This window comes from Anopheles cruzii, chromosome 2, assembly GCF_943734635.1.
Source record: "Anopheles cruzii chromosome 2, idAnoCruzAS_RS32_06, whole genome shotgun sequence".
NCBI lineage: Eukaryota > Metazoa > Arthropoda > Insecta > Diptera > Culicidae > Anopheles > Anopheles cruzii.
In genome coordinates, this window is record NC_069144.1 from 6,550,270 (window position 1) to 6,571,307 (window position 21,038).

Below are 21,038 nucleotides of genomic sequence, written 5' to 3' on the forward strand. Positions count from 1 at the left end.
CCCATTATGACGTCATGCGTCGGAATCGCACTTGGTAGCGATTCTCGATTCTCGCCACATGCAAACGCGCCACACTCGTTTGCTCGCCTGCCCCTATGGGCCATAAAACAGGCCGGCTTAAGCCCGCCGGTCGACCTCCACAGGGTCGGGGTGTTCTTTGCAAATCAAATCACACCTGTTTTGCGATGCGATCCCTCTGGCCCCGTGATGGACAGAGGCGACCCTCTCATTAGCCAAGGCTATCTATGCGGAATTTTTAAGCAACTCGGCTGGGGACCAGGGTGTTATCGGCTCCATCGTTCCCTACGGCGGTGGTTCCCACGGGAGATTTATGTGCCTCACGAGCCACGACTCGGTGGATATCTCTTGGTCGAGCGGATGAAGCGGCCCCAAGGAAGTGTTCTAAAATTACATTAATAAAAGATGGTGCGGCTACGTGCCTGTGGTCCCGAATGGGACAGCGCACGGTACGCATCATTGGGTCATTAAAGCTTATCTGGGCCGATCCGGAGTTTGGTACGCACCGCCACGCGGCCTTTCGTGACTAATTTATCAGCCTCAGCCCCCGGGGTCGGACCCTTTCTCGGACATCTTCATGATGATGTTCGGGGGCGAAACTGCGCGTTACCGGCGTTTATGGTGTGCTGAAATTCCGGGAACTAGCTCCGGTACCGCGAAAGTGGGTCGAGATTAGTGGCACGAGTGTGAGTTCCGGTTTCTGTGATGTGATAACATTGTTCCATTCCGCTCTAAGTTGGGCGCCGAATCGAATGCCGGCCGAAATTAGTGTTGATAAGCAAAACATCAAAACAGCTACGATACGGGATAGGCGAGCGCGCTCGACGTAGATAGACCCCGGAACACGGATCCTTGAAGTCGCGAGTCTAAAATTCACTCACAAGCGCATAGTAAATAGGAAGGACTGAAGGTCGAAGGATTTTCTTCAGTGCGTTTCCGTTTGATGCTCCTGTTGTGTTCCCTTTCGCTTGATAGTCCCTTTGCTCTTACCTTCTGTTTACTAACATACCCCCCCTTTTGTATTAGGTCTAGGACTTAGTTCTTGCCGTCTTTATTCGATAATTTTGTGACCTAACTAAAAGAACGAAACGTATGACTACCTTAATGAAGTATTGTCCGTCGTTAGCTCCTACTTTCTCTCATCTTTCAGGTAGTTCCTTGACTCCGAGTCGATAGAACTTCTTATCACTAGGAGCGATCCAACCAGAGATCCATTTTTCAATACTTTCATTTCATGTCTTTTATCCCATTCTCGGTGTTTTATGGCCAAACCTTGCTTCAAATCTGTTACTTGTTGTCGATGAGATTGTCCTTCAAGAATTCAATACGGTTCTAAAAGCTCATAGTGCACCACACCTTTCGTATCCGACCGTATGCACAGCATATCCTTTGCGTAGTAAATATTTCGCTTTGGTTGCTGTCGGCTTGGTTTTGGACTGTCGTGTGGTCAACCCCTAACATTTCTGTAAGTTCTTTTGTGCATCAGACATGGATCCTGCTCGAGCAATGTTGCCAATTCATCATCATCAACCTTTTTTGGCTCCGACACATCCGACACGTTCTGTCAGTAAGAGCAAGTTCACCATAAACTTCCATTAAAATGTGATTACTTTCGGTAGCAGTTTTCTTCAAATTGAAGTAATGAAAAAGTACTCCCCGCAAAAACACTTTACCGGGAACAAAACCTGACATGTTGAAATGCTTAAAACTTTAGCAAAAAAACCTGTACTGCGTTAGATGCGTAATGACAGTAGCTGTCAAACAGATATTTCATTAAAAAAATATTTGTTATATTTAGTGAGTAACGCAATCTATTGTAAAATTGCAAGAATTAAGTTCTAATCATGAAGGTTCGAAACCTTTGCTCGGCCCTGCTGCTGCTCCCAACCGTGCGTGCGAGGGTGACGGAAAGTTGGCCGATAAGCCTCCGACTCGCACTCATTCCACGGAACACTGGTGCTGAAAAAAAACAAAATAAACACGAAAATAAAACAGATTCGAACCGATGGGGTTTTCCCCGGTTGGCGGAACGTGACTTCAATGTGGAGCATGGCCCGCGTCGCTGTGTGTGTGTGCGTCTACCATCTGGCGGTCGGAAATCCTTTCGCTGCGACAGAATATTTGCATACCTCCCCGCATCGGACACATCTGAAAAGGGTGTGAGAGAGAGAGAGAGAGCGAGCGATCGTTTAGAGATCGACATTGAGACTCACGGCGCACCAGCAGCGGGTGGTTGATAATATTATAAATCCGTCGGCTCCCTGTCAGCGCGGGCGCAATTGGAATCCGCGCACTCTGTTGACAGATCCGCCGTTGCACCGCCGGTAATCCGTTCCACGCCAGCACCTGCGGTGCGACCACCAACCGTGTGGCCGTTGATTACTGCCACCCACCGCCACCGCCGCCGGCTTCTATTGCCCGTAAGGTCTGCCTAGTTCAGGTCGTGTTCGAGTGTTTGTTTTGACAGGGGTTACGATCTGCCGAACGCCGTGGCCGAGATCGCTCCGTCCGTCCGCCCGTGTCTGGCTCTCGCTGCACCGTACGGCAAAACGGCGTACGGCGTCGTCGGCTTTTATTGACATCCCCCCCTCGTCTGTTCCCCCGGACAGCCTTCGGAGCGTGGTGTCGCACTGCGGTTGGAAGCTGGAAGCCGACCCGATTGCTGCTGGTGGCTACCGATGGATGGACGTGCCGGTCGGGAGCCACCACAAACTGCAGCTACAGTGCGGCCCGGGTTTGTGGCGAGCCAGGCCGGATGGGCAATGAAATCAAAAGGCTGCTGATGTCTCAATTTTGTTTCGTCAACAGAATTCAAATGGTCGCCCGATGATGATGATGGTCTGCGCTATTGATTTCAATTCGCACTCTGTGCGAAACGGTCTGTGAAAACGAGCGAAACGAATGTGACACTGCCTTTTTATGCGTCCCACGAAGGTCCGCTGCGGAGATTGTGTGTGCCGTGTCCACTTTTGGAACCGCGCGAGGAGATCCCTATGCGGAGGGAAACGATGACGATAAACGCAGAAATGAAGGCAGTTTGTGGCGAAGGTGCAACCTTCGCCCGGTGTGCCTTCGCCCGCGGCCAGCTGAAGCAATTGCCTTTTCACGTTAAACACCATCAGATATTAATAATTGGAAGCGCTCCCTTGCGCGCCAGGTCTGCGCCAGGTGTGTGCCAGGAGCCGCGAGCCAGCGAGGAGAGGACACGGTGAGCGCCACCAATTGAGCCACCGGTAGCCCATATCGATAATCGGCTTCGTCGTCGGTCGGTCGGTCATGAAGTTGTTGATGACTCCCGAGGGTAGGGGCTCCGGCCTCTCTCGATATCGACGGGTGGCCGGCCGGCCGGCGGAAATTAACTTGAGTTTAAGCAGCAGCAGCAGCAGGAGCAGCCCGTGCCAAAGCACACCTTGGTGCAAAATTAACGGAAAAGAAAAGAAAACCACCCTGCCGCCACCTTGCCGCACCGTGGCCACCCTTTTGCCGTGCGCATATGTCGCTGTGCGCGCCGCGTGGCTTCGCTTCTGGACGCTGCGGGAGTATTATTCGCCTCTCGACGGGGGTTTAATTAACGGCGGCAGAGCAAACGATAAGTGCATACCACCGGCACCAGCACCCCGCCAGCCTCTCTCTCTCCCGTGTCCCATCTATCACCTCTGCGTCCTATCCTCCGGAACGCGCCGAGTTCGAACAGCACAGCACAGCACAGAGCATTATCTACTCGCGCCTTCTGGCGACTAACGACATTGTAAACGGACTTTTATCAGCGGTAAATTATTAATTTTCCTATCCCGATTCCTTCCCCCCGCCTGACAACCCTTCTCTGACCACTTCAGCCAACACTACCTACTAGTGGCCCGGGGCGGCCCTCTCGAGCGTCGCTACTCTGGCGTCACAAAAACATTTCGCGCATCGCCCAATCGCCCGTGTTTGATCTATCGTTTAGTGGGCCAGCAGCTCCTATTAGCGTCTCCAGACTCCTTCCGCGAGGCTCTCGGTACCCCCTGGTAGGCACCCGCCCGATTCGGGAAAGAATTGCGCCGTTGGCCGCCGGTGGCGAAATCCGGGCCGCACTGTCCCACTTGACATCGGTGACATCGGTTTGAATCGGTTTCAGTTGGTTTGGGGCTCCTTTTGTTGTTTGTCACACGGGCCACCTCGCTGCATGACTCGGTCCAATCGCAAGGCTGGCTACTTAACGACGCAAGGGCCTCACCGCAAGGCTTAGGCAAGGGCGACAGCCGCATTCTCGGGGGCTTAGATGAAGACATCGGGACTCGCGCTCGACTCGAGTGACACGAGCCGCGGCGAAACCGGCAACCGGTGGCCGGTTCCGGTGCGCCACTCTCGACTCTCTCGAGAGCGAGAGAGGGAGGGTAACGAAATCGGAAATTCCTCACGGGGCGAGATACGGCCACTTACGGCCTACCGACCGATCGGTCTCTCTCGGACCATAAAGTGCTGGTGGCTTGTGCACGCACCCGGAACACACCCGGTGCCCCGGCCCGAAGTCCTTCGCCCCGAAGAGCTGCTACGCTACGCTAATTTAATTAATCCGTCCCGGGGCCGGTTCGATTGACCGCCCGCTGGGCTGGGCTGGGCTCACGCGCCGACCCAAGGATTACGATAGGCCACTAGAGGGGCTCCTGTGGTGTGGTGCCATTTGCAGCCCAACTTTACCCCAACTGGTGTGCCCTTTTTCGGCACGCTCGCCTGGCATTGGAACGGACGTGCAAACGTGATCGCAATCACTGATGTCTGGGCTGGCCGCCGTGGCCGGTCAGCCTTGCGGAAGATTTCGTACTTTTAATTCCCGTACCTCACCGAACTGCTCGGCTCAATTACCGCAGGCCGCCAGGCTGTTTGTGTGAACTGATTTGTCGTCGTACCCGGTGTGGCCACGTGAGTTGATAGTTTTGTGGAACGGCAGGCAAACATACTCAGCAGGCCCTTGGACTGTAACTTGGAGCGTCAATAAATATCTTGCCAGTTCCTACTCGCGGAATGGTTTGTCCACAAACTTATCAACCCGCCGGTGGCGTGGTATCCAACGTGCTCCGTGGGACATGCGAGTGGCCGTAAAGCTGCAATCATAATGTGCACACAACACAACGCACTGGATCCTGGCACGGGACCGCTGCGAGACGTGCGATTTCAATTAATTATCTCTTAACGGGGACCCGCGGGTTGTGCTGATTCGGTCCCATTCGTATCGGGTACTTTGGGTTTTTGGGGGTTTCTGAAACCGGGACAACAATCGAATCTGAGATTTCGAAGCTGGCTGGCGGGCTGCTGGGTAGTTGTTGACATAATTCTCAATCCGTGCGCCATGTGATTCCGTCAGAAACCGAAGACACCATCTAGGGCTGTTACGGTGTGAAGGATATAGTTCGGAAGTAGTAGACTCCGAAGCCTCCACCGCCATCGGAAGCAATTAAAAGCTGAATTGCCATTTGAGAGCGCTTTGAGTTCTCGTCGGGTCGGGTGGTCATTATAATAATCTCCGCTAAAGTTCTCCACCATTCTCTTCCCATTACAGGGTATCACAGCTAACCGTCTATGCCGAGATTTTGTGCCTCCTGATGGTGAGTATAATCGCGTTCGGATGTCCCCCCTTCAGAGAACCCACTTCATCCCCGTCGATCCAACCACCGAAGAACCAGCAGCAGGAGCAGCCACCGATTACGGGAAGAATTGAGGGGAGGCTGAAGAGTCTTCCCCCAGCAAGTGCACTCCGCAAGTGACACACATTCACGCGTCACCTCTGCACTGGCGGCTGAAGGCCTTTCGGGTCCGCTGGTCGCGCGGCTGGGCCAACCTTGACGGGCTTTTGTGCTTAGCGCACTCCCAGCGGTTCGCACTTGAGCGCGCACTCTGCTGGAATGTCGGAAGCGACATCTCTCGGATGTGGCGCAATAACGACCGGTGTGGCCGCTCGAAAAATAGAAGAAGGTCAAACGACTTGGTCCGCCCGCCCCGTCCCGGACAACACGTCTGTCAATTCTGACAGTTCCGCTTGTGGTGCTCCAGTTTTGCCCCCTTTTTGCCCCTTTTGCGCCGGGAGTTTCGAAAGCGTTAACCGGTGACAAACACTCCTCCTACGCGTGATGGAGAGGTTTTCGATTAGCACACAACGACACACACACACACACACGAGGGCGGAGAAGTGATCACTGATAACGACAATCAAAGCGCTTCGAAACGCGTGCAGCGCTTCAAACGGCGCTGGTGAAGGTGGTTCTAGGCCGCGGACCGTGCCGTCAAAGGGAGTGTCCGAGATATGAGCTTCCGCTGCCGGTGTCAGGCCCCGGGTCTGTGGCTCTCGGGCAGAGGTGTGTGGGTCTCCCCAATTATCCGTTCAATCCGGGTTTCCACTCCGACGGAACGACGTATCTGGCAGCAGGCCCTGTCAGTTCTTGGTCTTCGGACCGGATTTAGTATTGATTAGATGTAGTAAGGTCGGCAAGTCAGGTAAGGGATAGAAAGATATCGTAGGCAGAGAAGGGACCTAAGGAATGGAGCAAGGCACTTTTGAAGCTTGATCCCCGATCTTGACGATCGAGCTCGTCGTCATTTTCTTTTCCTATTCCATTTCCCGATTTACTATTTTCCCAATTTCTCCGGGTCACTTCTGAGCTATCCCTTTCAATAATTGCTGGTGTCTAAATCAGGTCCCAGATCAATATTCCAACGGTAATGTAATGGAAAGTAATGTCCATGTCCATCTCTTGTGTAGCCAGAAAGGTCTAGCGTAGTTAGAGATATTTAGAGAGGTTCCGGACTAGACTTCTCCGCTCTCCGGTCGTAGCTAACATCCGGTGACGTCATTGTGGACGCTGTTGTAGGGTTAAACTATGCTAGTCTCTCCTCAAAGTCATAATATTCTAATTCAACCACATTCTCGTATTGCCTCTGGTTTCTTCCTCGCAGACATTATTCAGTGCAGGAGCAGCAACGCGGAACGACATCTTTCTGCAGTCAGCGTGCAATCTGAAGTTTGTGCGAGTGAAAAACGGTGCCGTGTTTGCGGACGACAATTACCAAAATGGTCCCCCACGTAAGTAGCGAGCGAACCGAACCAATTCCAATTTCCAGTTCTTGGGTACCTTAACTTAAACATTTAATACTATTATCATCGTAAAAAAGTATGTTACCTCGAAGGAGTTGAGTTCAGCACCGGACCCGATTAACCGCAGAGCATAACCATAAAAAATCGCCCACGTTAAGCCCTCGGCCATTCGCGTGAATTGGACTCGTTGGCTTGGCAGGTACTTTATGGTCTTTTCGCGCGCACAAAGCCGCGGTCCAGCTGATTTTTTCGGGACCCTGATCGGCACCAAAGTTGGCCGAAATGAGAGTCGGTCTTGGCCCAACTCCCTTCCCCCTCTCCGCTCCCCACGGTCGTAAACTTTTGGCCGCCGATCGAGGAGAGGAACTTCTGGGAATTCCAATTTTCTTGGCCCGGCGTCGACCGTTTTCGCTGTGTCTTCGGGCTGTTGTTTGCGTTCCGCAGCGCCCGATGACTCGGCTGGGAGCTGCCACGGAACACACGGACCTTGCTAAAGACCGCGCCGTGCCGAGGCGTCAAGAGGGAACACGTTGCCCGTGTGCCCCGTTGTTGTGGAGTTGATCGCTTTTAATTATCCTCATGTCTCGGGCGGTCCTCCCGGCTGTCTCTGTGTGTGTGTGTGTGCAGTTCCAGGCACCGCCAGGAATCCGAATCCGAACCCTCCGGGGGCGAAATTATAGCCCCCGGGGCAGGCAGGCACCTCCAGCCCCTGCTTCTCCTTGGAATGTCTCACGCGATAGGTGGAAGTCGACCCCGTGGCCGACCGATTGTGCATTTTGACGCACGAAAACACTCCGCCGGAGAGAGCGAGCGAGAGAGAATTGGCGGAAAACCTTCGCACGCTCGGCAGTCGGCGGCGGTTCCGTGCTATTATTAAAGGAAATTGATTTCTGCTCCTTCGCGGCCCTTCTGGACCACTCAAGTCCGCTCCTGGGCGCGCGCGGAGTCCGATTATCCGCGTCCGCGATTTAGTGCGTTTCGCGTTTTTAATTTACTTCTTAGCACCACGAGCGGCACCAGCAGTCCCGGGTTTAGGCCACGCTCCGGAGCCGAAGTTCATCTTCGCGCGAATCATGAATCACGACGCCTGATGCGGAACGGCGCGGAAGGGCTAAGCGGATGAAGGGTGTGCTGTGTGGGCCAGGGACCTCTCCGCAGCACCTGTGGCCTGGTCGGTCAGCTGGTGGGTTCTTTCAACCCGCTTGACAGCAGAAGGGTTCCAGCTCTATCGTCTTCGTCGACCGACCGGTCGGTTTCGGTCCGGAACGCAACGCTTTAAGCTGCTCATTCTGAGCGGCATCATCAGGCGAGATCGGTCTATTGGTGCGATTAGGGGACACCGGGCGGGGGATTATGGTCAAAGGATTATGGCTTAAAGGGCGGAAATTTCATTCAACTACGGGCCTTCGGGGTGTGTGGCTGACTGGTTCTCCGGTGTCGTCCGCGATGCGTTCGGTGGTCGGAATGCGTTGCCTTGTTGTGCCGGAAGGACACCACGTCAACGTCGCTGCCCGGGCTGCCCGAGCACTCTCTAACCGGGAAGAGATAATCATAAACGGGCGACGGTGGAGGCGTGTGGAAAGCAGAAGGCAAAACAACAACAACAACAGGGAAAAGGTGGAAGCGACCGCGCGTTGTGCTTTGTGTGGTGTAAAAAGGTGGAAAAGTTAATAGCAAACCGCGCGCACGTAGCAAAAGCCGGGAGGAGTAAACAAGAAAAAGACCCACACAACAACGGCAAACGCAAAGCTTAAGCGAAGCGCAGCAAACCGGCCAAGATTAACAAAGATCGGAACGATCGTAAAACCGAGCGAAAGAGAAAGAGGTCAAAAGGATCGCAACAAAAGGGCGCGAAAGAACGAGCGGGGGTAATAAAATGCGAGACAAAACGGCAAAAGCGAAGGAAGCGGGCAAAAAAACGCGCGCCCGGAAAGGTGGAAATCGGAAAGGCGCGCGGCGCACACGGCGAAGAAGAAAGAAAAGTGGCCAAAAAAGGGCACCAAAAGGGTCGAACGGTGCGACGGTGCGGTGTGTTAAGAGGAATTAAGTTATTTGGGCCTCCTTTTTAAAGTGAGGAAAATAACACCCATAAACATTTAACCACCTCCAGTCCCGTCCCGCCCGGTGGCCGCGCCCTCCATCCGCCCCATGGTCGGTGGCCCAGGAGCTCTGAGGCTCCCCATAGGACCCGGACTCGGTGTTGGAGTGGCTCAATCAAAAGCGCCTCGGTGCATTGTAGCGATTGTTGCACCACTGATGCTGGTTGGCTTGTGTTTTGAAGTTTAATTTTTCTCGGCTTCGTTACTTCCTCTCCAGCGACTGCACCGGCGATTGGCGTGCGTGCGGAGGTAGGACCTAATGGCGCGCAAAGCGCGTAACGTTGGCGTGTTGCTGCGCCGCTGCGTGTCTATATTGCGGCTTTATTTATCTTTTGTCCGGCTCTTAATTTTCCTGCGTGACCAAATGAGCCGAAACCACACACAGCGCCGCCGGGTGGCCGGGCGATTTAATTCTCTTCCCGAGAACGCTCACGTGCGCTCCTGTCTGCGGGGGTTTCTCACGGTCGTGTCGACGCCATGTGCGTTTGCGTGATTTAGGACAAACAGACCACCGGCTCGAGTGGCTTCTGGATTGTGGTCTGGTCGAGTCCTTCACACGCCCGAAGGAGCCTCTTCCGAGAGATGACTTCATTTTTATGCATTTCTCAAGTAGCGCTTTCCCGGGAGTCCGAGGCCCGGGGTCCTCGATTTCGCACCCGCGCGCCGTAGAGGAATTAATGAGCCACCAACCCGGGGCCGTGGTGGAGGGTGCTTCTGCCACACACTCTGACAGGGATGCAATTTTGACGGGGGTCCCTTTTTTGTTTCGGTAAAATTTCGGAGGGACCACTTCGTCGAAGGGTTCTTCGTCTTGCGATCGTTCAGTTCTTTTGTTCTGCGCGTCTCGGTGGCCACTTGGATGGAGGAAATCTTCTGCTTCGTTCTATTGCGTAAGCGAGAGAGAAAGAGGGGAAAAGGGGGGGGAAAGAGAGGGTCCAGAAGGGGACGAAAAGAACCGAGGCGCGGTATGCGATCGTATCGATCGCGCGCGGGCTCATGTTGAGTTGAGGCTCGCCTTCGATCGATCGATCGGTGCGCTTTTCGGTAGACTAAACACGCACCCGTCCTAATGCCGCTGACGGTGGTGGTGCCTACACCGATCCGGGATCCCGGGCCGGGGCTAAACATTATGATGCTGCCTGGCTGCTGTTGTGTCGTACCGGATTCCGGGCGCGGTCGGGCTCGAGAAATTTACGATCCCGTGGCGCCAAATGAAATACGAAACCCGAACGCCCATAAATTGCCGATCGAAAATTGGATAAGTGTTCGATTTGTTGTTGTGTTTGGTTTGGGTTCTTTCTCTGTCTTTGTCACTCTCCGGTGTGGTGTTGTTGTTCGTAGCGACTTTTCGGTAAGCATGACGATCGGCCAAACGCGAACGGCCGACCCGACCACGGGGATGATGATCGTTCGTCTCGTGTCTCTCCTTTTTTATGTTTTTCTTATTATCACTGATCCATTTTTCATGCACCTGACCTTTGCGAGGGCGCACACCCCGCACCGCCACGTAATGCCATTCGTTTTACGATGCAATATTAATGCGCGCTGTGCTTTCGTTTGGGGTATTAATAATTCGGGCTTCAATTTCGATTTCGATTTTCAACGCTCTATTGGATTAAAGTATGAAATATTACCCCAGTTCGTTGAACTGTTTGGCAGTTTCTGTGCGCCCTTCGCCACCTCTTAACGGCCCCAAAAATTGCCCAAAAAATTACAACAAAATTTTGACCTCGAGCTTAATAATTCCACGCGCCACGAACCCGGAGGTGTAAACAGTCCATGGCCTCCACTAAACCTCTCGTGGCCTATTCCGAATAAAACATTCATAATTCGCTCTCTCGTCTCGTCGCCTATCGGCATTTCGGCGTAGCTTCGGAATTTATTCGTCGTAAAACTTTAAACGCCCATCCGTCTCGTCTGGCTCATCTCAACGAAACGATTCGGGTGGTCGCTCCGGGTTTCCACGAACAAAAAATGGCATCACCGAATGCAAATTTCGTGAGCCTCCAGCAGCATGACTGGCGTGGCCATGTGCCGGCCGGCCGGGCCGGGCTCTTAAGGACGTATCACATGACCACTGTGACGACGCGGATCAGCATCAATGAGCGATTTTGATGTTTCCATCAGCGCCAATTAGCCTAAGCTAACACTCCCTGACCCGGCCGGCCTCCGCGCGCCGACGATGATAAAGAAGTTCCCGCTGTCGCCGCGCTGGACGTCCCGTGGATCCGCGGAGTTGGAGCTTTTTTTGCCGCCTCCATCTCGCCGTCTGTATGTTTTGGCATTTGCGTCTGTTCAAATTAATTAATCGAGCCTTCAAACTGGCACTTCGAGTGGCGCGCGCGTACCGCGGGTGTCGCTACCGGCTACCGTGGCCCGTCGTCGTCGCGGCCACATAATACGTGTACGTGCTTTGAATTGTAAATTTCGTTTATTTTCGGTATTTTCGGTGTCGGTCGGTTTGTTGGCGCAAACCGTCGACACGCGGTCGTCCACACGTCGTCGTCGGTAGCCAACCCCCCCGGGTCCGATGGCACAATGTTTTCGTTTGCTTCTTCGCCGCCATATACTAAGCGCACGGGAGCAACAAAAAAAAACACAGAAGAAACAGACGGGACCCCCAAAAAGTAGTGAAGAAGTTTGCGTCAATTGCGGCATCATTTGCGGTCTGGTGGCTGAGACGGCGGGGACGTGGACGCGGACGACCCCTTTCGCATTCCGTGGGTGGCTTACGTAGCCGGCGCATAAGTCAATATTTTACTCCCGCACGCCACCGGGTCCAAAACCCTAAGTTACGGTAGCCGACGGACCGTACGTGATTTGGTCACCACGCGGGAATGCTCGGAACGCTCGGAGTGGCGGAGTCGAATTCCACGCAACCCTCTCCCGATTTTCTCAGAGTCCCGGCATCGCGCAATGCGGATCTTCCTCCTGCCAGGCCCGCGGCTCCGCGATGTCAAACGTCACCGCGATGGTCATTTGTTTTTCGGTTGCCTCCACTTTGACAAGTGTCTTTGACGTGATCGCTGCCCGACCACATCCTCCGCGCATTCTTGTTGTCCGGGTGTGCATATTGTGACGTGTGTCCTTCGCGTTGCCGGATCTGGCTGGCTGGATGATAAATGTTGATGACGATCTCGGTCCCGGGGAAGAATCCTGTTCTTTCCCGGGACCGGACCGACCTGTCAATTAACCGTGGCGTGCAGTGATCGGTTTTGTGCGCCCGTGAGGCAACAGAGAGCAACAATGTTGTCGGCTCTAGTCGATAGCGGGGTGGTCCCGTCCATTGCCGGGCAGCTGGAGATGACCTTCGGCGCAGAGGGTGTCTTTTCACCGATTGTCTTGTCAATGATTTGTGGCGGTTGTTGCCAATTGTGTGTGTGTGGCCCAGGCAAAAAGGACTTTCTCCGCACCTGGACCCGGTGCACCGTCGATCAGGTTTGCGTACTTTCTCCCGGAGCCCCGGGCGGATTCTGAATCCTGGTGGACACGTGGGGTGCGCGCGCGGTAGAATGGTCTCAGCTGGAGATGCGTGCGTCGGAGGAACTTGAAAGCGGACGATTGCCGTTAACCTTGTTAGTGCCGAAGAATTGGGAAATCAATCGCTCGTCGTCGTCGAATGGGCTCAGAAAGAAAGCGAGAACCTTCTAACGAGCGAAACACACCCAACCCAACAGCGGTGCCGTGCGGGGGGGCGCTAGGGCGGACACTCTGCTGGTCCAGGTGCGGTCCAGGGGCGGGACACGGGGAAAAGATGACTTGTGGGGTGTTTGAGATCAAGTTTAAACAACAAAAGAACAGTTAATGGTGAATAATCTGGCCGGGAGAACTCGGAACCAACGTTCGCTCTGAGCTGGACATTCCAAGACCCCGAGAACCCCGGGGGAACAATTTCCTTCCCGAGTTCTTCCCCGGGGCTACCTGCGTCATCGAAACCGAGCATGCTCATGACATGCACCACACGCATTCCTGATGCATCCATTCGTCTTGCGGACACTGGACCCCGTTCCGGGACCAAGTCCGGCCGTCCGTCCAGGAGTGGGCCGTGTCGGGCTTTGTCGGGAGAAAGTTGTCAACCAAAGGGCGACCAACACAGGAAAAAAAAGACCAAAAAAATCTTCGTCCCAAAGAAGATCAATGAGAGAGAAGGCCCCTCCGGTCGGGTTTTGTTGTTTTTAGTAATTTCCCCCACACACACACGCACGCACGTACACGCGTTGTGTGTTTTGGGACAACGTCGGACCATCTAACACCGTCACCATCAGGTATTCCGTGGCCTCGCCTCTCGTATCCCAAAATCAGTGTGTGGGCGCAAACGAACTCTCGGTCCGCCGCCGCCGCCACCGCCGCTCGGTCCGAAGGAAAGTATGTGAAAGGAAAACGTGTAGGTGCGGCGGACCCGGACGGCACCCTTGCATCTTACTTGCAGGACGCGCGGTGCGGTGCTCATTTGCGCCCAACAACACCAACAGCAAAAAAGACGAGATCTCAAAACAGCCCAAAACCCTGCGCGCTCTCTTGGGAATTCCGTTCCAGAAGCCGAAACGTCGTTCTCCACGTCCAGCTTATCGGACTCCGAAGTCGAAGACACCGCGCGGCATACGTCAAAGAAGATGTCAGCGTCCCGGGGTCCGTCGTCGTCCCCGGCGTCGTCGTCCGGATAAGTAGGAAAGGTTGCGGACGACGATGTTTCGCGACGAGATTAATGCTCGATGATAAATTGATGGCAAATTGACTTGGGGAGGGCTCGGACGGACCCCGGGAGAGTGGTTGGATTAAGTTGCCACTCGCGCGGTGGCCGTCACTCGGCCTTGCTGTCGGCAGGCCGGGATGGGTCCCACTTTTAATGGACCCGTGCTCGGGGGTCCTGCGCGCAATGACACGAAGATATTTGTGTTCCGTGGCGTTCCGATTACTTCATGTTTCGCGCTATCGGTACACGGGTAAGCCCGATAGCTTTGATGTCCGTCTATCTGCGGGTGCCTTAATGGGTGGATCCATTTTTCGTTTTGTTCCCGGACTTTGAAGTCCAGCGTCTGACTTCCGTTAGTGGCGATCTCCCGGGGAACTGACTCGGGGATGCTGTTGTAGCACTTAATCTTATCGAGGGTCCGCCTCGGCAGTTGGCCCCTGCGATATGTGCGATTGTGTCACAAATAATTGCAGGACCCACCCCCCGGCGTTCCGGACATCGAAAACCCATTTCGGGGACTGACTGACCGATTTGCGAAGGTACAGTCGTCCTTTTCGTAGTCTGCCGAAGGACCTTGAAACTCCAATGGCCAATGATGCTGTGGTCCAGCACCTAGAACAAAGCGAAGCGACACACCGAGAGACACAGAGAGAGAGAGCCCATTAATTCGTCTAATGAGGACCCCGGACAGTGGGAGGCCAATTTGTTTTGTGTGTTCCCGCAACCCGTGAAGGTGTGCATTTCGCCTTTTCGCCGGACGCGCGCGCCGGACAAAGGGATTACTTCACCCACCGGACCTCTTCGGTTCGGGCTTATCAGCCGGTGTTGTAAAAATTCTTCGAAAATTGAAAAACCGTTCCGTTCATTAGGCGCGCGCAGCGGCGAGAGTGAAAAAGGGGCCCATTAGGGGTCGCCCTCTTCGCTTATTGTGGTGTGCCATCATCGGGTCGATGATGAGTCCTTTGGTTGTGTGCCTTTTCATCCCCTATCTCACAGCCAACCGTCGGAGCCAGCAGCAGTCCGTTCCTGACGGAACCTGCAGCTGTATCCGGCGCAGTGGCGACTGCCGATGACAATTGTATTACCCTTCGCGGCGCTGATGATGTATTGCTTCGTTCATCCGAAACTCGATCGAAACCTCCGAGGGGGCTTTAAGCGGTGGTGGCGATCGTGAATTATTAACCCCGCTCGATCGGGCCAATCGCGGCGAGATTTTTATCTAGTTTTGGGTCTCGGAAAGGATTCAGGGGTCGTCCTTCTGCATTCTTCTCGATCGCTCTCTCGCTCTCGCTCCAATCGCTTAGGAGTTCAGTCATGCACCCGTCCCGCAGGCGAAAGGCGCTCCGGTCGAAGAAGATTAAATTAGTGATAATCATGTTCTCGATCGTGCGCAGCGCATCGAATGATTAAAACATTAGGCTCGGGAATTATTTATTACACACGCGATACACCTCGCGGCTGTCCAGCGATTTGTGGTGCCCGATCGGGGTTCCGCCGTCGGTGGCGTTAATTATTCTTCGACATTTTATTCCACCGATTGCCAGCCAGCGGGGGGAATAAATAACGTGGGAAAGTTGGGCCTCGGTCGCCTGAGAAAGAACGGTCGCGGCATCGTAATTCCGAGTCCGAGTGCGATGGAAAGGAAAATCAGTGGAGCAGCCAACCCAACAAAGTTGCGTAAACGATGGCGTTATCGGCTGAATTGGCCACTGAACGGTTTTGGGCCCGCTTAAAACGGACGTCATTTTATCGTCACGATTCGCTTTTCCTGGAAAATTCACATTCCGGGACACTGCCGGGACGGCCGGAAATTACGTTTCCCGTTCGCCGGGAAATGGGGAAAACATAACGGGAACCGGGCGCTTGTCGCGTGAACTTTCCTGTGAACACCATCAACGACCGGTGCCGGTGCCCCAAAAAGGCCACGTTTTCAATCTGGGCTCGGTCGAAATCGGTCAGCCTTTTCCGGTCTCTCCGGTCAGCGGCACGGCACGGCCCATCCGGTGGACATTCCCCGAGATTCCCGACGGAGCCTCGCGCAGGCCGTTGGTTATTTTAACGTCATTTCAGCCGGGCCGGGCCGTCAGCAACTTTAATTAAGCGCTCGAAATGGAACGTTAATAACGGGAGAGGCGGCGGCACATGGTGGCGCAAACATCGCGCAGCTGTAAAAGGAGAATCAACAACATTTTGTCCCGCTGCCGGGTCCGCTGGCCGGCGTCGAGGACGGCACACACGAACTGGCAAAGAGAAAGTAAAATAAATTGCAAACCCATAAGGCACGCGTCAAATGCACAAGCGCGGCATTTTAGGTGCCACCGTCGTCGTCGACCCGCGGGCTGTTGCCCCCAGTACAATGCAAAACGATCCGCTAGCCGCTGGCTGGCTGGCGATGGTGTCGTCCCCCGACGCCCCGGTCGTCGTGAGGCACATAAATCAGAGACCGTGCTCTTGTTTGTCTAATATTTCACGATAATTGACACCGGCCCGACCGGAGACGCGTTTCGGTCTTTGACTTGAGGTTCTTGCGATCTAACCTGCTCCCTGACGAAGGTTCCGCCGAAAATCGGGCCAATTTGCGAAAAACGCCTAAAGTTATGCAATAGTGAAATATCACACCACGCGGCGGCTATGTTCTCCTGTTACTTTTGCACGATTTTTTGCGGCAACTTCTCGGGGGGGGACTGCCGAAGGGCAGTGTAATCGGATTGACCAATTAACTCCCCACCGCGGTCCGTTGGGGGTGCCCCTATTTACGAGCGCGTTTCCTCATTGTTCCTGGCTACCGTTTATCTGATTCTTCATTTTATGGCACGCATTATCGCGCGCGCCCGGCCGCTACACAACACGAGTGCTACACACAGTGCCTGAAGAATGTGCCAAGCCACGGTCATCAGGGCCACCAAGGGACCAGAAGCCGAGTGTGGCGGAGAGGTGCCAAGTGGTGTGCGATTTTGTGTCAATTTCATTGAAGAAAAATTGACACCACTTAAAGACGAAATGCGACCTCGTCCCCGGCCCCGAGACCCCGCCGGGAAAAATAAACTCAAATGACTTTCTACTGGACCCCTCTCTGTGTCCAGTCGGCCAGTCATTGCCACCGCAACGGCCATCGGCCGGCTAGGAGTGCTGAGTGCTCTCAGCGACCGACGAGACGTACCGCAAGGTGCGTCCGGGCGGACAGTGCACGGCGGTGTAGGGCAAATGTCAAATTGCTATTGATCTTCAGCAACCCGCTCGCTCTCTGGTGCACAGGTGACTTGGACACTCTTGGTGGACTTGGCCCGGACTTTCGACTCGAGTGTCCGTGGCGTCTCTTGTGGGTCGGCCTTTTGCCGCCGCGCACATCTCTTATGTCACATCGTGTGGTATGGTTCTTCTCGGCTTTCTGAACCTCGTGACGGCGGCGAGTTTCGTTACGAAGTGTCTAGACTCTGTTGGTCTTTGATTGATAAGTTGCTGGTACATAGGAGCTTCAGCTCGGGTTCCGCCGAAGAATTGGATTTTTGAGTCAGGTACTCTACGGAACTGATCGATTCAGGCAGTCCGCCCCGATGAGTGGTCCTTGGCAGCGAGAGTATGCCGTCGTCGTCGTCGCGTACTTGTGCGCTGTTCAGATGCCGATTTTCGCCTCATCAGCTCGTCCATCGTCGTCTGCTCAGCCGGTCAGCTGCTGCACAGGTGTGCTCGAGAGCCGCCGATTCCATTTAGCGCAAAGCTATGTCTAAATCACCGACATCACCCGGGGCTCTGGGCGCGGAATTCAATTTTGTTTTACTTTTTAACGGCCGCCCATAAAGTGCGCTGAGTGATGATCGTGACCCTCCGGCGCGAAATGGGCAGCGGGTTAAATTAGATTCCTCCCAAGAAGGGGAGCCTTGCCGGCGCAAGTTATGAGTGTGACAGTAAGCGGGTGACGTTTATTGTCAATTTCGTTAAATAAACATAAAAATCCATGATTGCGCTGCGGGCCGCCGCCGCCGCTTGCGCTTTACACTCTCTCTCCTTCGTCCACTGATCGTTAGCGGATATGGGCACCATTAGTTACATTTTCAATTGCACACCGATGAGGAGGATGATGAAACACACGACACACGACGGACGGGCTGGTGCATAGTTTCGGTTTGGACCTTTGGAAAGTAACTCCCTGCGCCAGATGATTGCTGGCTGGGTTCGGTTCCAATATGGCCATTAGTTAATGGTCTGTTAATTTGTTCGGTGAACTATCTGTAGACATCTGAGGCCATCTCATCCTTTCCAATTGTAAAACGCCACTGGCCCCACTGACCCACTCGAGTAGCTCCGACCGCCGAAGGGAGTTCCGACACCGAGCGACGTCGTTCGTCTCAAGTATTCGCTGCTGCCCTGCCCTGTCTTGGCCAGTGATGCTGAATTGTAAAGATCGCGGACTGCGGCCGCAGGATCGAAAAGAAAGCATTGTGTGCCGCCGTGGTTCCTCCAGGGCAGCTCAGAAACCGCGGCCATAAACACACCACAGGCCGGAGAGAAGAAAGAAAACGAAACAGAGGCAGAGGCCAGCGATCGAGGCCGCCGTGTAACGTCAGAGAGGCCGGGTGAAGTAGCTGCCGCCGGAACGCAACGGAAGGAATGTGAAATGTAAATAACACCCCATATCGCACACAAGCGCTCGTTCGGGGTAGGCGCGCTCGAGGTAACGATGGGTGGTGGCGGCGATGCGTGGCTGTGCTTCGTGTCTATTGACCACACTTCCTTCGTGCGGTGGCCACCGGCCCCCTTTCAAGATGTCCTGTGCTCATCTTTCTCGCTCTTCTTTAACACTTTAACGACGACCCCAAGTCCGTTGTTCCTGTCTGGGTCTGGCTCGTTGGGCGATCTAATGTTCCGTCCGACCGTAGTCCGTAGGGGAGAATCGAAAAGTTCGTAACGGCGTGGTCTAAGGCTATGAAATCGGATTGTGTTAAATTTGGCTCTAGCTGTCAATTTGATCTTCCTGATTATGCCTTTTTGGCAACATTATCTTGTTTTAACATCCGGTAAATGATTTTAGGTCGATAAAAACATTGAATTTAGTTTGCAAGTTATCTTTGAAGAGGTTAGACCATGTCGACTTTTGTGCCTGAAAATGACCTGAAAACTACTACAGAGATTGAGATTCCCTGAGATTCCAAAAGAGGACTTTCTGATGGGACCAGAAAGGTGTGGTGTATCACAAGTTTCTAGAACCTGGTGAAACCGTTAATACAAATCGCTACTGGCAGGTCGACATCGAGGCCAGCTTTGCTCAGAACAGAGCCGTGATTTATTGGTGATCCACTCATGGACAGAGTCCATTGGTCTGATGACGATCGAAACGACGAGCGACTCAAGTTGCAGCGGACCCGATTTTTAGATGTCTCACGTACAGAATCCCGGTTGACGCGACCCGGAACCCCCCAGACAACACTAGACGTGGTCTGGCTGAACGATCGCAACATTGCAACGCGACCCGCCGGGGGTTTCATTCTGTGTTCGCGTTGCGTTCCCATTAGCACTTCCAGATCCGGAGCACGAACCGAAAGCCCAACGCTCCCAACGCTCCCTGTGCGCGGTCTCTTCGCGTTGTGTGGATGCATTAAGCTACTTATGAGCGCCGCGCCACCTCTGACACAATATTTGGCCTCTAACATCATCCCGCGAGTCGCGAAGTTAAGTCGATCGGCTTTTCAGCGCTCGCGTTAAGCTCCCAGTGGAGGAGTGAGTTGGAATGCCGTTGGACTTGGGCTGTAGTTACAGTTTCCGGACCTCCTACTACTCCGACAATAAGCCTCTCGCGATGCTGCCCCATGTTTGTTGCTGGACATCGGATGCCTTTTCTCGTTAACTCGTCGTCGTCGGCCACATTCGTTCCCTGCCCGCCGGGGGGCGTGTGCATTGTTGTTGGTTGGTTGGTTGGCACTGCGTTTTTGTTTTTTCACCACTCGTCGACTCGTCATTTTCCTTTCATTTTCTTCCTTCGGGTGTTACACACATTGCGCTTCGGAACGGCAGTATGAGGTACGCGTCCGCAGTTTTTGCGGACGTCGGCGGCAGCAGCGTCCTCGTTAAGTGCGCCCGGCGGCCGACCAGGAGTGTCCTTGTCGTAATAATGGAAACCGTTCTCTGCCTCTCTGCGGCGATCGAGTCGAAGTCGAAGAGTCAAGAAAAGTTAACAAAGTGGAAGGCAAAGAAGCCGCGTTGGTCGCCGTGCCTTTAGAGGGGCTCCGGATTGCGGTGTTTTGGGAAGAGGTGGGACGGACGGTTAGGCCGTCACCGTCCCGGGGCCCGGTCTGGGGCGTGCTTTGGGTTTTGTTTTTCTTCGCCTTAATTTTTGGCTATTGATTTTACACCAGACACCATCACGCCCCGGGGTGTGTGTGGCCGCGGGCTTTCGGCCGCCGCCGCCGGCCGGTGGTGTGAATCGCCAGGTTATGTTACGCGGGTTGTGTAGGAGTAGTGTGTAAACACACGTTTGGCACTTGTCCAGGGGGGGTGGGGGCACACTAGCGACCGGCGTCGACCTGCGATGATGTATGATCCACGGTTTTCGTGGCCACACCAAGAACGATAAAGAGAGAGAGAACTGCAACTTCGATGTTTCGGAGCTCGCGCCGGCCCGGGGCCGATTGGTAAGACAATATTTACCGACCGTAAATGAGGATGAGATGTTCACATGGCGCGACGACGGAGGACCTCGACGGCCGCTTCTTCTCTTGCTTCCTTCGCTTTGCTCACCCCGGGCCGCCGGTCGGCTCCGAGAGCGTCTCGAGTTCTTCCCGGAAGGTGAATGCAAAAATCCTTACACCTCTCTGCGCTCTGCGAGGTGTGTCCGTAAGGGGTCTGTAAAAGGAGCAAACAAATGTGAGAAGGCACGGCACGGCGGTTGCGGGGAGCGTAAATGAATTGATTAGGGGCCTGCCAGCGTTGTAATGCCCAATTTTATTGCACAATAAAGCATTGGAACCCAAGGAATTGGTTGGTGCTGGTGGACCATCAATCGGTGCTGCTTATCTGTGGAATGTGGCACTATTTGCCCTAGATTATGCTCACTCACCTGGCCCAATTCCCAAGAGCCTTGGGATCGATTCTCAATTGGCCGGTTTTAGGGTGGAAAAGCATCGTACGTCAATCTGCCCATTCGAATCTTTCGGTAACCCCGGTT

General features: G+C 54.0%; 1 protein-coding gene across 1 annotated transcript in view; it reads left to right on the plus strand.

The window, feature by feature from the left end:
* Positions 1–423: 423 nt before the first annotated feature.
* Positions 424–21,038, plus strand: part of LOC128276886 (homeobox protein Hox-A10-like) — a 33,839-nt gene continuing 13,224 nt past the window's right edge. Inside the window, exons 1-3 of the mRNA XM_053015347.1 lie at positions 424–467; positions 5,558–5,603; positions 6,949–7,075. Coding sequence (XP_052871307.1) covers positions 424–467; positions 5,558–5,603; positions 6,949–7,075 — 217 coding nt within the window. The remainder of the gene's footprint in view (positions 468–5,557; positions 5,604–6,948; positions 7,076–21,038) is intronic.